We start from the raw sequence: 14,189 nt of genomic DNA, 5'->3' as shown, positions 1-14,189 counted from the left end.
GGACGAGCGGGGGCAGGCAGCCTCTGGACTTGGAGGTCATGCATAATTCAACAGCTCAACTTTCGGCCCCGCCTCTTTCCTGGGAGTGGGAGTTTGCTCCAAACTTTGTTTATGGGACAGTCGGGGATCCGCGGCAGCCGCTGAGTCTGCTTCACCTCCGCCTCCTCTCAGAGCGCGAGCGCCTGAGGCCAGTTCGGGGGATGTGAGAGCCGAAGCCCCTAGGCTGCCAGGCACCGAGTCGGGTCGGAATTTGCCAGCCGGGCCCCGGCTCCAGCCCTGCAAGTTCGGAACGCACCCGAGTGACCCAGGCCCGACTGCGAGTTCGGGCGGAACGGCGGCCGCCGCACGCCCAGACTCGGCTTCTCTGCGCGCCCAGGTAGTGCCCGCTGGCGCGCGCCCGTTCACCCGGCACCACTCCAGGGCGCTTGGCTCCTCGGGTTCCGGAGGCGAGATATCTCGGAGTTGGCTCGGTTGAAACTTTTTTGGGGGGCTGCCTGCCCTGGAAAGTTTCGACCTGTCCTTTGCCACTAGCAGTTCAGCCGCGTCTCCAGGGCAGTTAACTTCCAGCAGTGCCCTCCCCCCCTTTTCCTGGTAACTTCTGGGCTTCAAGAAAGTTGCATAATTCTCGAGGTTAGAAGGGACCCCTCCCCCATCCGGCTGGTCTTACTGATGGGTGTCTGGGGTCTCGAGGAGGACCCCTATGTGTCTCCTTTCTTTTCTTTTGATTCTACCCCCGCGCCCGCCCTGTACCCCTTTCTTCAACCTTACATAAAAAAGGCTAATCCGACTTCTTTTCTCCTTACAGAAGATGAATCCGGCCTCGGCACCCCCTCCGCTCCCGCCACCCGGGCAGCAAGTGATCCACGTCACTCAAGACCTAGACACGGACCTGGAAGCCCTCTTCAACTCCGTGATGAATCCCAAGCCCAGCTCTTGGCGGAAGAAGATCCTGCCTGAGTCTTTCTTCAAGGAGCCTGACTCCGGCTCGCACTCGCGCCAGTCGAGTACCGACTCGTCCGGTGGCCACCCCGGGCCCCGGCTGGCCGGTGGCGCCCAGCACGTCCGCTCGCATTCGTCGCCCGCTTCTCTGCAGCTGGGCACTGGCGCGGGTGCTGCTGGCAACCCGGCGCAGCAGCACGCGCACCTCCGCCAGCAGTCCTATGACGTGACCGACGAGCTGCCCCTGCCCCCCGGCTGGGAGATGACCTTCACGGCCACTGGCCAGAGATACTTCCTCAAGTAAGTCAGCCTGGAGCTAGGGGGGACACAGAGTCATGATACTTAGCCCACCCACGCTGGTTCTTGTGCGTGTGTGTGCGTGTGTGCGTGTGTGTGAAATGAGTGCCCTTCCACGGTTTTTTCCCCAGAGATCTGGGAAGCTTGAAGTAGGGAGTGAATCTCTGGGTATTGGAATTGTAAGAGATCAACTTGTAAGAGTCTGGTGAAGGTCTTACAGAGTCCTGGAAGTCACAAGAGATTCAGGACATGGAGATTCTTCAAAGTAGGAGTAAAAAAAGTGCTTTTTGGAGGATTCTCATGAAACACATAGGTGACTGTCCTTGAATCTGGAGTACCTATGCAGATTGCTGGACCCAAGCTCTAATCCCTTCCCTGCCCCCTCTAATCAGATAATTCAGAGCCTGGTCCATTGGGTTCGAGACACAAATGTAAATGCCAGAAAAGTTCTGAGACTTGGGGAGGAGAGGGACTCTTCTTAATGTAGGGGTCTGCAGCCTCTCCATTCTTGGGAAAAGCAAGCTGGAAAAGTGAACACTGCCCAGTAAGCCTTACTGTTTCCAGCTGAGTGACATAATGACCACACAGCACCTCTGATGTAATTAGGAACTGCTTGGTGAAGTAGTTGTGGGCTGGACAAATCAATTATGTGGAAATTGGGTCAGGAGTTTTATTATGTGGCACTTGGTAACCTAAAATACCATCTCATCAGGAGCCTACTTTTTCATTCTTCCCTTCCAGCTTTTTGGTTTAATGAATTTGGAATTATACTGTATAGGAAAATACATTCACAGGCATAAAGAAGATTATTTCAATTGTGGTGCCCTAAAAAGTTCTATTTTGGAGGAGGAACCAAACTGGAACTTGAAATGTAACCAGTGAGGTCATGAGGGGTCAGGCTATCTATGGCCTCCCTGAAAGTGTTTCCGCTCAACCACTTGGTTCAGGATTGCCTGCACTGGCTGGCTATTCACTGCCATGGAGGGACACTCCTTCTCAGAACTTGGCTTAGAGTTTGTTTTAAAGCCCATATTTCTTGAATTGAGTAGCCTTAGTTTAAAAGTTAAGATGTTATGTGCTATTTAAAAAAGATCATCAAGCCTTTGTTTGGTGCTAATATTTGATACTTTGATTGTTATGAGAGGACCCTAATAACAAATACCCGGTGATGAAAAAGGCTTATAATAGCCAATTCTTTGACTCATACTGGTGACCAGTTATTCCTTCCCCATCCCAAAGCCATTGACATCCTGTGCAAGGAGGAGTTCTTCTTTTGTTTCTGGGGTTGATGCAGTGCTGAAAAGCACTTGTCCTGAAAGAGATTTGATGGTCATTTTATTTCTCAGTTGGTCTTCTCCTGGTGATTGAGTGATAGTGTGAACATATACTCAGTGCTTTGATTTCTAAATGGGTGGTGGAATTTAAGTATGTGATGTAATATCATGACATTTTTCTAAGTGTGATGGTATTGTTCTAAAGGATGGCGTTAGTTTATATACTATATAAAGGTCCAAAATAGCATCTTATATTAAATTTACTTGGGTAAATGTAGTTATGAATATTCTATTGTGACTTTTATAGAAATGGACTTAGTAATAAATGCAAATAGAAAACGACCTAGTCACTTATAATAATTTTGGAGGATATTTTTGGTTGCAAATGATTTTTGAACGGTGTTTATAAATATGCAGGCACAAATATATATAATATATGATTAGTATAACTGGTTTTTAAAAGTATGACATAAGAGCCAGGTTTGCCTGACATCTGAGGAAGCTAGGAGGAAAAGATTCCTAAACAAATGCAAAGCAAGAGAATTCCTTTTTATACATATGTTTGAATGACTGGAGTAGTTAAAAACTAGGTTTGTGAAACTAGGTTAAAAATGGAAGTTCCCATTGTGGCTCAGTGGGTTAAGGATCTGAGGTAGTCTCCATGAGGATGTGGGTTCCATCCCTGGCCTTGCTCAGTGGGTTAAGATTCTGGCCTTGCAGCAAGCTACGGTGTAGGTTGCAGATCGGTGTTGCTGTGGCTGTGTAGACCTGCAGCTGCAGCTCTGATTTGACCCCCTAGCCCGAGAACTTCCATATGTGGCAGGTGTGGCCATAAAAAGAAAAAGAAAAACAAACAAATAAATAACCAAAAATGGAAGTTAGCCTTGGGTTTAGAGAAAGTTGATAGGATCCATCTGCCTCATACCCCCAACTAAACCACTCCTCACTCTAAAGCTAGATGTGTCTTCCTTTCACTTTGAATACGCAGTGAGGACAACAGCTGGAAAAACGTGTAGGTAGTAGGCCTGTAGGCCTGATCTGATGCTATCCCTGGAAATTTTTTTGGCCAAAGAGCTAAGGGAATTTAAGAAATGAAGTCATTGTGACTATTGTCTTAGAAGATAGGCAATCTGCCAGGAGTTCTCTGAGTTTCTTTTGGAATCTTGTTTTAAAGTTGGAATAAGGTAAATGTTATATGCCACACTTTGTTACACAGCCTCAAAAGGCAGTGTATTTTGGTGGATTTAAGTAGAAGCTTGGATAATGATGGCAACTGACCCTGAATTAATTTTCATGAAATCTACTCATGGCTTTGCCCCATCATCTGTGAAATGGGGCTAGCAGTAGAATCCTATTCTTGATTCTGTGAGGAGTGGAGGGCTTTATCAGTCAGAAATCAAAGTATTTTATAATTGACAAGGTCATTTTTTGTGGGGATTGGGGGAAGCTAGAAAACTGAGTCAAGGGAAGGGTGACCGAGTGACTTTGGGAAAGTCATGTGATTATTTAGTGGTGGACCCTGGACTGGCCTTCTAATCTGTTGCCAGCAGAAAAGGGGATTTTCCGTTTTCCCCACTCCCACCTTTATGCCCATGTCACTTCCCCAGGTAATCCAAAGCCTGTTCATCTAAGAAGCTTTCAAAAGCATTTTGTCATTTTTCTCGGGTAAGATTATTCCTAGGTATGTGATATAATCACTTTCTAGTACCTCTTAAAGAACACTTTTTCTAAGTGTTCACTCCTTTCCTGTGATGTTAGAGTAAGATTTAACAAATAGGGAGGATTGAATATTAAAACTTATGACCTCTGAAAACAACTACTTTGTTCCTGTTGTCCCCTGCAGCTCATAAATCAGGCTAGTGTGTGTAGGTTTAGGCTCTTAGCAGCTGGCACACAGATTTTGAGCACTGATCAAGCAAAAGTTTAAAAAATTTCTGGTTGCAAATGAAATACGTATTTAGTGTACATAGACCAGAAAATAGAGACTTATAAAGAAGAAAATGATCTGACTTCAGTAGATCTTTGCGTTCTTGTAGAAAACTTAATTGAATAACATTCCATAAGAAAAAAAATTTTTGGAGTTCCTGTCCTGTTTCAGTGGTTAACGAACCTGAGTAGGAACCATGAGGTTTCGGGTTCGATCCCTGGCCTCAATCAGTGGGTTAAGGATCCAGTGTTGCCATGAACTGTGGTGTAGGTTGCAGACGTGGCTCAGATCACGCGTTGCTGTGGCGGTGGCATAGGCTGGTGGCTACAGCTCTGATTGGACCCCTAGCCTTGGAACCTCTGTATGCCATGGGTGCGGCCCTAGAAAAAGAAAAAAAAAAAAAGAAAGAAAAAAATATTTTAGAGTTCCCACTGTGGTACAGTGGGATTGGAGGTGTCTTGGGAGTGCTGGGATCCAGGCTTGATCCCCAGCCCCAAACAGTGGGTTAAGGATCCAGTGTTGCTGCAGCTGCAGCTTAGGTTGCAACTGTGGGTCGGATCTGATCCCTGGCCTGGGAACTCCATATGTTTCAGGGTGGCCGGAAAAAAAAAAAAAAAGACAAGAGATTTCCCACTTTTCAATAAAATTCCAGTAACTTTTGCCTGTCTCTCCCAATTTTTAGTAATAATTTTAATGTTAACTTTTCTGAAATGTATGGTAGAAAGTTATTTTTATCAAAGTGATCTATATACTTGGTAACAAATCCAACAAGACAGAAGACTTTTGTTGGAAAACAGTGGTTTCCTTCACCTTCTCAAGGCTCACAGAGGAAAACTTTTATTTATTTTTTAAAATCTGTTTCTGTATGTAAGTCTTAGATTGCTACCTCCTTAACCCTAAGTAATGTGCTTTTACCACTGATTTTTGAGTTACCAATTTTTAACTCTTGATCAGAAAGTGAAAAGTAGAGCTCCTTAGATTGTTTTTTCTTCCTCTCCCAAATTTGATATTTATATTATTTGATATTTATATTATATAATTTTTAGTTTGCCTGTTAGGTTATCTTTGTTGTTTTTTGGTAACTTTTGACAGTATTTCCACATTTTGTAAGTCAGGAGGTTTGGGTGGCTATCAGTTGCACAATTTGCTTTTTGTCAGTGACACCTTAACGTTCCAAAGCTTTGAATTCATAACCAATAAAGTTTTTGTGCTTTGTCCCCAAATTGACTTTTTGTTTTGTAAATTATTCTTGAAGTTGAAAAACTGTGGGCACCATTTAATATACTTTTACTGCCTATATGTTAAGATTGGATCTTAGGGAGTTCCTGTTGTGACTCAGTGGGTTAAGAACCCAATTGGTATCTATGAGGATGCGGGCTCGATCCCTGGCCTTGCTCAGCGGGTTAAGGATCCAAGGTGGCCACAATCCCTGGTGTAGGTTGCAGGTGCAGTTTAGATCCAATCTGGTGTTGGTGTTCTTGTGGCTGTGGCATAGGCCTACAGCTGCTGCTCCGACTTGACCCCTAGCCCAGGAACTTCCATAAAAAGATAAACAAACAAACAAGATGGGATCTTAGACTTGCACGTGGGGTCTGCTATCAGGACTCCTGGGCTGCTCAGAGGAGGCTATCTCCAGCATCAAAGTCAAATGAGTTGTTTTTCACTCTTCATCATTGTTTAAATTTGTCACCTTTTAGTTTCTTCATATTTGGCCTTGACCTTCTTAAATGTATTTTGTCTAACATTTCTAATTGCCTTTTGGATTTTATATATTATTTGCCTTTATTATAGTCTCAAAAATTTCCCAGACTCTCAATTCCCCTGGTTCTATCAGTTCTCTCCTTTCCTAAGCTTTTATGTCCAGATTCTTTCGTCTTTCTCTTCCATTCTGGTTGCTCTCTAGGCCTACGATAGAGCTGTCATCCTAGGACTTCTCTTTACTTCTTTCCATGGCTAAAAGGGCTGTTTGTCTGCCTCTTTTTGGGTTATGCTGTCCTTTTACTGCAGTACATATTTGAGTAGCTTCTTAAGAAATGTTTGTGGGAGGTAAATTTTTCAAATCTTTTCAATTAGAGAGCATTGAAAAGCATTTTAAAAGTAGTTTTAAGTTTATTTTTCTTTTTTTAATTTTTTTAAGATTTTTATTTTTTCTTGAATAAGAACTGACTGGCTCTTTTTTTTTTTTTCTGTTTACCTTTGGATAACTGTATAATGTAGTTGTTTTCACAAAGGGCCTCTTGTCATTCTGGAAAATTGCCTGCTGCCTCAGTTTCCTTGCCTGTAAAATGAGGTCAGTAATACCTATTTCATGGTATTCTGAAAGATTAGATAAAATATTTGAAGTGTCTGGCACATAGTAGATTCTCAGTGCAAGTTTGTTCTTGCCTTCCCTTGCCTCTCTCCCCATATTCAGTCGCTCTCTGCCTGGCCAACATCAGATGCAGAGACTTTGGTAGTAAGAGAAACTAATTTTGACTCTCAGTTATAGCTATGGCTCTGAATGACAGCCTGGATCTGGAATTGCAAACTGGCTTTTAAAATTTTGAAAAAGGGAAGTTCCTGTTGTGGCTCAGTGGTTAACGAATCTGACTAGGAACCATGAGGTTGCAGGTTCCATCCCTAGCCTTGCTCAGTGGGTTAAGGATTTGGTGTTGCTGTGAGCTGTGGTGTAGGTTGCAGATGCGGCTCAGATCCTGAGTTGCTGTGGCTCTGGCGTATGCCGGTAGCTACAGCTCCTATTGGACCCCTAGCCTGGGAACCTCCATATGCCACAGGTGCGGCCCTGAAAAGACAAAAGACAAAATAAACAAATAAATAAATAACCACAATTTCGGAGTTCCTGTTGTGGCTCAGTAGTTAACGAATCCGACTAGGAACCATGAGGTTTCAGGCTTGATCCCTGGCCTTGCTCAGTGGGTTAAGAATCTGGGGTTGCCCTGAGCTGTGATGTAGATCGCAGATTCGGTTTGGATCTGGCGTTGCTGTGGCTATGACGTAGGCCGGTGGCTACAGCTCCTATTGGACCCCCAGCCTGGGAACATTCATATGCTGCTGGTGCGGCCCTAGAAAAGACAAAAAAAAAAAAAAAAAAAAAATTTTAGTAAGGACCGAGAGTCCATTTTTCTGTTAAAAAGCCAAAATAGGTGTGTCCACCACAGATGCCTTTTTGCTTCAGCATCTTGGACAGAAGATATCCGTCCCCTTCCGAGGAGGGTCAGCTTTCTTCCTTTTTGACCACTCCTGAAGCAAGTGGAAATTCCCTGCCCTGGGATCGAACCCATGTTACAACAGTTCCCGGAGCCACAGCAGTGACAGCACTGGATCCTTAACTGCTAGGCCACCAGTAAACTCTGGCTTTCTGATATTTGGTATCTGGTTGTAGCTGTTAGTTGAGCTGATTTTGTGCGTGGGAAGGAAAAGGAGCTGGGGTGGGATTGAGAGGGGGGTAGAGATAAGGAAGGGAGGTAATTGACATTTGTTGACAACCTCCTCTGTGCCAGAGGAGGTAGGGAGCTGAGTCATTGCTTCCCAATGATACAGGGCAGGGATTCCCCATGGAGCACACTCCTGACACATGTGTATGGAAACTTTATTCCTCACCCTAGGTGTTTTCACGTGCATTCTTTATTTTAACCTTCACGGTGACCTGTGATCAGTATGTATTATTATTTCATTTTACTGTTGAAGAAACTGTGGCACAAGTGAGGCTGAGTAAATTAGCCCCTGGTCACATAACAGGTGAGTGGCAATAGATGGGAATCGAGTCATGTGATTCTCAAACCTGTACCTGGCCTGCCCTTATACATGGCCTGCCTCATGCCAATTACCGGCCCATTATTAGGCCCTGTAATTAGGTATCCTTGGTGACCAGATAACTTTGGAGTGGTGGGCGGAGCATTCGAGTTTGCTTCTAAACTCAGCTTGGGTGATCAAATTTGGAGCTCTCAGGGAGTTCTGGTCATGGCTCAGTGGAAGCAAATCTGGCTAGCATTCATGAGGACACAGGTTCAATCCCTGGCCTCGCTCAGTGGGTTAAGGATCTGGCATTACCATGAACTGTGATGTCAGTCGCAGACAAGGTGTGGATCTGACATTGCTGTGGCTCTGGTGTAGGTCTGCGGCTACAGCTCTGATTCAACCCCTAGCCAGGGAACTGCCATATGCTGAGGGTATGGGCCTAAAAAGACAAAATAAATAAATAAATAAATAAATAAAATAATTGGAGCTCTCAGTGCTGGAGAGAAAGATGATGCTGTTGAAACAAACAAACCAGAAATGGATAGTATACACACAGTACCTACTTATGTTTTAATCTCATTGAGATTTCACCATTAATAAATCCATATCATTCTATAGGGAACACAGATATTGACCAATTTATGTCAGGTTGCTGAGGACTCATTAAGAGAGTTAATTAGATAATGTTAGTAAAGTACCTTCAAAAAGGTTGCTTCTTGGAGCAGTTCCCATCGTGGCTTAGTGGTTAATGAATCTGACAACGAACCATGAGGTTGCGGGTTCGATCCCTGGCCTTGATCGGTGGGTTAAGGATCCAGCGTTGCCCTGAGCTGTGGTGTAGGCCACAGATGCAGCTCTGATGGTGTGTTGCTGTGGCTGTGGCGTAGGCCAGCAGCAGCAGCTCTGTTTAGATCCCTAGCTTGGGAACCTCTATATGCCTCGGGTGCTGCCCTAAAAAGACCAAAAGAAAAGGGTACTTCTCATTGTCTTTATAATTACAGAGATTGATTAGAAAAAAATTGCTTAAAGGGTTGAGTCAGTCTCAATTTTTATTCATTGACAAATTAAGACTTGTAGGAATTACACCCTTATGTATCGTTCCCACCTTTCCCTTCCTCCCTCAATGAAATGTTTAACCGCAGGAGAGGGTGATAGAGGTAAAAGAATCTACCAATCCAGGTGATTTTATTTTATTTTTTTTTAAGAGAGGTTTAGAAGGCTGAGGGCTGAAGTAATCAACTTATTATTGAAGAACAAATGCTGAGGGGGTGGCCCTTCTGCTAGCTTGTGGGGGACAATGAATGTTTTAGGACATTGGAATATCAGTAATGTTTTACAAAGTGTATTCCTTGGAACTCTAGTCATTCAGACACTTTGTGAACAAAGGGTTCCTGGACCAATAGATTTGGGACATGTTGCATGCTCTGTCCCTCTCTTGGAATTTCACAATAGGCATTAAAGACTCCAAAGTTACTTCTTACAAAACTAGTTTATTTTTAAGCCAATGTTTCACAAGTGTATTTGATTTTTGAACATTTTTATTCCAACTATCATCTTTTACCATCCACCCAAGAATGTTTTAATAGACCACACTTTGGGAAACCTTTTTGTGATCTTCGCTATTACTCTGCTAGTTGAGAGTTTCATGTTTAAATCAAGTCACAGTTTTTCTTTTTGCTGTGCTTTGTGTATAGGTTTTGTTTTCATTTAGATTTCTTTTATTTATTTATTTTTAAAAAAAATTTATGGCCACACCCGCGGCACATGGAAGTTCCCGGGCCAGGGATTGAATCTGAGGCACAGCTGTGCATAGTCCTTTAACCCACTGCACTGGGCCAGGACCTGAGCTGCTGCAGTTGGATTCTTAACCCACTGCGCCATGGCTGGGACGCCTATATTTCCTGATATAATAGTCAGTTACCATTGCTTAGAGATAAGAAATGGTCCTAAATATCAGGCAGATGGCATGTAACACACAAACCTCAACAGTTATGGCCCAGTATCATAATCCTGATTTTATTTTATTTTAGTTTTGTATTTTTGCCTTTTCTAGGGTCACTCCCACAGCATATGGAGGTTCCCAGGCTAGGGGTCTAATCAGAACTGTTGCCACCAGCCTACACCAGAGCCACAGCAACTCGGGATCTGAGTCGCGTCTGCCAGCTACACCACAGCTCGTGGCAATGCCGGATCCTTTACCCGCTGAGCAAGGCCAGGGATGGAACCCGCGACCTCATGGTTCCTAGTGGGATTCATTAACCACTGTGCCACGATGGGAACTCCAATCCTGATTTTATTTTAGAAAGTATGTGTGTGTGAGTGTGTGTCTGTCTGTGTGGTAGAGGGATATATACCAAAATGTTTTCTTTGATGGTCATTCCTGGGATTATGGAGATTTTTCTGGTCTGCTTTCTGCCTTTCGGTATGTTCCATATGTCATACAATAAACATTTACTTCTAAATCTGGGGGGAGGGAGGAGTTATAAAAATCACAGGAGAAAGAAAGCAAAGAAGCAAGAGAAGATTTGGGTAGGTGTGTGGGACGTGGGGGAATCTCATAGCCACAGCTCAGTAACTGAAGCCTGGAGCTTATGTTACTAAAGAGATCCTCTTTGGGAGCTGCTTGTATTTTTCTTATTTTGGGTTATTTTCTTTAGAAATGAACTGACACACTAATGCTAAAATTGTAAACCAAGAACTCTCCATAAAAGTCACATCAGGATAAGAAGTAGATTTAATGGCAGATCTTCTGGATTTCCCTCAACATATTTATTAGCATGCATTCTTCCTGGACTTCTAGCTTTTGTTTAAAGTTATTATTTTTTTGCTTTTTAGGGCTACATGTACACCATATGGATGTTACCAGGGTAGGGGTCTAATCGGAGCTGCATCTGCCGCAGCCATGGCAAGGCTGAATCTGAGCCGAGTCTGTGACCTACACCACAGCTCATGGCAGTGCTGGATTAACACTGAGCAAGGCTAGGGATTGAACCCGTGTCCTTATGAATACTAGTTGGCTTTGTTACTGCTGAGCTATGACAAAAACTCCTATTTAATGATATTTTATCTAGGCATTGCAGAAGATAAAGGAAAAAATGATGTTCTCTGTTCTCTGTTACATGAAGTAAAATCGGGAATATACGTGAATGCTTAGCGCCTTGCCTGGCACAGTGAGCACCCCTGAAAGTTTACTCATTCCTGTTCTTGTTCCTGGTTGAGAAGATGATGGGGGCAGCACTTTCCCAGGACCTTACCTTTGTACCATCCTAAAGATCTTTAGCTTTTTTTTTTTTTTTTAACATTTACAACAAAAAATCATTGCCCAGATGGACATTAATCCCTCACCCCCTGTGACTCCGTTTATGGGAAGAAAAGGGCAAAGAAACCATGAGACTTATGGGACATTTCCACCCTTAAGACCCCTATTGGACAAGGACTGATAGAGGTAATTGATCAAGGCTGATGGGAGAAAACCACATCTTTCTGGACCCCACGTTGGTACCCCCCACCTTTAAGGGATACAAAACCCTATAAGACAATAGAGAGCTGGGGCTCTTCTCCCAACTCCCAGGAGCCCTGGGGGCTATTTGCTTTCCTGTAATAAAGACTTTGTTTGCTTGAAAAAAAAATTGACTTCTTGTACTCTAGCACCATGAGCTATGCTGGAGGGGAAAAGTTTTGGCAGATTTTCTGACCTCAGGCAGCTGACAGTCTTAGCTGGAGAGACATGGGGAATCCAGACAAAACTAGGCTAATAGCCCCCTTCTGACCTGTATGCAGCTGCTCTCCTGGGTAGGAAGCTCTTTGAGGTGTGTCACAATAAGGCAGTCATTTCTATTATGGTTACAGGTCTGAAACTTGCAGCCGGGCAGAACGTCCTTTGGTTTCTCTCATTGGCTCCACTCCTTCTGGCCTCAGGAACTTGGCACAAGCTGTTGCCTGTGCCTGGAACATTTATTTCCCCGCTTAGGTTAACGCCTACACTACCTTCAGGCATCAGCTTAGGTGCCAGCCCTGCAGGAGGTTTTCCCTGACTCAGAGCCCTTGTGCTGGCTTAGATGCTTCTGCTGGGCTCTCCCATAGCCCTCTGTGTCTCACCACGCACAGCACTGCTGCTGTAGTACTGTTGACCTGTTTCTATTTCCCATGACACTGTAACCTCTATGAGGGCAAGAGTGATGTTTTTCTTGCTTGTCATTGTATAACCTGAGCACAGTTCCTGGCACATAAGGAAGGAATCCTGTAATATTTTCTTTTAAATCTTTGCAAGCTTGCACCCTGGAATTCTTCATAGGAATCTGCCATGTTCAGGAATGTAGTCCCATCATGTCTCTGCTCCCCTGGACTGAAAGTTTAGAATCCTAGCCCCATGTACTAAACACGGTGGAGAGGAAGATGGATGAAGGGTGAGTGTTCAGAGAAGTCTCTGTAAAGGTGGTTGGGCATCTGTGGATTCTTCAGGAATGGAAACAGTGTAGGTAAGTGAGCAAAAGGGCCTTCCAGGAAAGAGGAAGAGAAGTGCAGAAGCAGAAATGCTAAATGTCTGGCATTTGTTGTTGTTGTTGTTGTTGTTTTGCAATGCCCACAGCACTTAAAAGTTTCCAGGCCAGCTACTGAACCTGCACTACAACAGTGATCTAAGCCCCCGCAGTGACAACACCAGATCCTTAAGCTACTGAGCTACACAGGAAGTCCTCTAAAGGTCTGTTTTTGAGGCCAAGGAGAACCTGACCTGATGGGGTTGAAGATAAGTGTTGGTTGGTAGATGACCATGCATCCAACTGAGGCTTTAGAACTTTGCTGAGATGGGTATACCACCCTTTCACTAGAAAATGCCAACTTCCTCATCCTGTACTTTGAAGATCCAGCAATCCTCGAGTTAATCTGAATGTAGCGTAAGACCTCACCATTGTCCCCTATGTTGAGGTCTTCCTTGTTCTTCAGAGAACTAAGCATTTTATGCTAACTTGTGGGTCTGAAATGATAGTGCTTTCATAGCAAATCGTCCATCCGTCTGTCCATCTATAGATTCATCCATTGGTCATATATTTTGATTTATATCCAATTCACTGTGCAGTTCGACCACAGTGGGTGGTCTTTGGTCTCCAAGTTAGTAGGATATGAGACTACCCTTGACTCAGGCCCATCCCCACTGAATCTGCCATTTTTGCTTGTAAGTGAACAACTTGCAAGTCCGGTTGTTCTCAGAATACACTTGTGGGTTTTGGGTGAGGCTGATCAACTGGGCACAGATTCTGGAACCACAGTTAACCCACCAAAGCCCACCTAGACCCAGTCTCCTGAGGATGCCCAGCATGAGCAGCCTGTGGCCTCCCTCTTGGGTACACCCTTCCAAAACTCTTAGGGAATTCCACCAGGACCCTTTTCACATTCATTCACCATGCTGAATCACATATTAATGTTTTCAAATGGCTTTTTCAAATTAAAAATACAAAGGGGAGTTCTTGTCGTGGCTCAGTGGCTAACAAATCCGACTAGGAACCATGAGGTTGCGGGTTCAATCCCTGGCCTTGCTCAGTGGGTTGGGGATCCGGCATTGCCATGAGCTGTGGTGTAGGTCACAGACATGGCTCGGATCTGGATCCCACGTTGCTGTGGCTGTGGTGTAGGCCTGCGGCTACAGCTCTTAGACCCCTAGCTTGGGAACTTCCATATGCCGCGGGTGTGGCTCTAGAAAAGACAAAAAACAAAAAATAAACAAAAAAAAAAACAAAGGAATTCTCTGATGGCCTAGCAGTTAAGGACTTGGCATTGTGTCTGTTGTGCCTTGGGTTCAATCCCTGGCCCCAAAACTTCTGTGTGCCATGGGTGTGGCCAAAAAAAATTTAGAAAAATTTAAAAAAAGTTTTAAAGTAGTTAATAAGTATATGTAAATGATAAAATTTTGAGTAATATCAAAGTGTATACTGTGAGAAGTCTCTCTTTCACCCTCCCCTAGTTCTCTGGTCCCCTCCCCAGAATACCAATTTTTTTTTTTTTGTCTTTCCGGAGAA

The 14,189-nt window shown here is 44.0% G+C and overlaps 1 protein-coding gene across 1 annotated transcript in view; it reads left to right on the top strand.

Moving 5' to 3' along the window:
- Positions 1-114: 114 nt before the first annotated feature.
- WWTR1 (WW domain containing transcription regulator 1) overlaps positions 115-14,189 on the top strand; it is a 147,299-nt gene continuing 133,224 nt past the window's right edge. The window contains exons 1-2 of the mRNA XM_084990057.1: positions 115-376; positions 806-1,239. Coding sequence (XP_084846183.1) covers positions 809-1,239 — 431 coding nt within the window. The 5' untranslated portion in view covers positions 115-376; positions 806-808. The remainder of the gene's footprint in view (positions 377-805; positions 1,240-14,189) is intronic.

Source organism: Sus scrofa, chromosome 13, assembly GCF_054392235.1.
Source record: "Sus scrofa isolate SSC_HxYL_T2T_F1_AM1 chromosome 13, Sscrofa_HxYL_maternal_Yorkshire_Landrace_v2.0, whole genome shotgun sequence".
Taxonomy (NCBI): domain Eukaryota; kingdom Metazoa; phylum Chordata; class Mammalia; order Artiodactyla; family Suidae; genus Sus; species Sus scrofa.
Note: the sequence above shows the minus strand (reverse complement) of the source record. Positions and strands in the feature narration are given on the sequence as shown.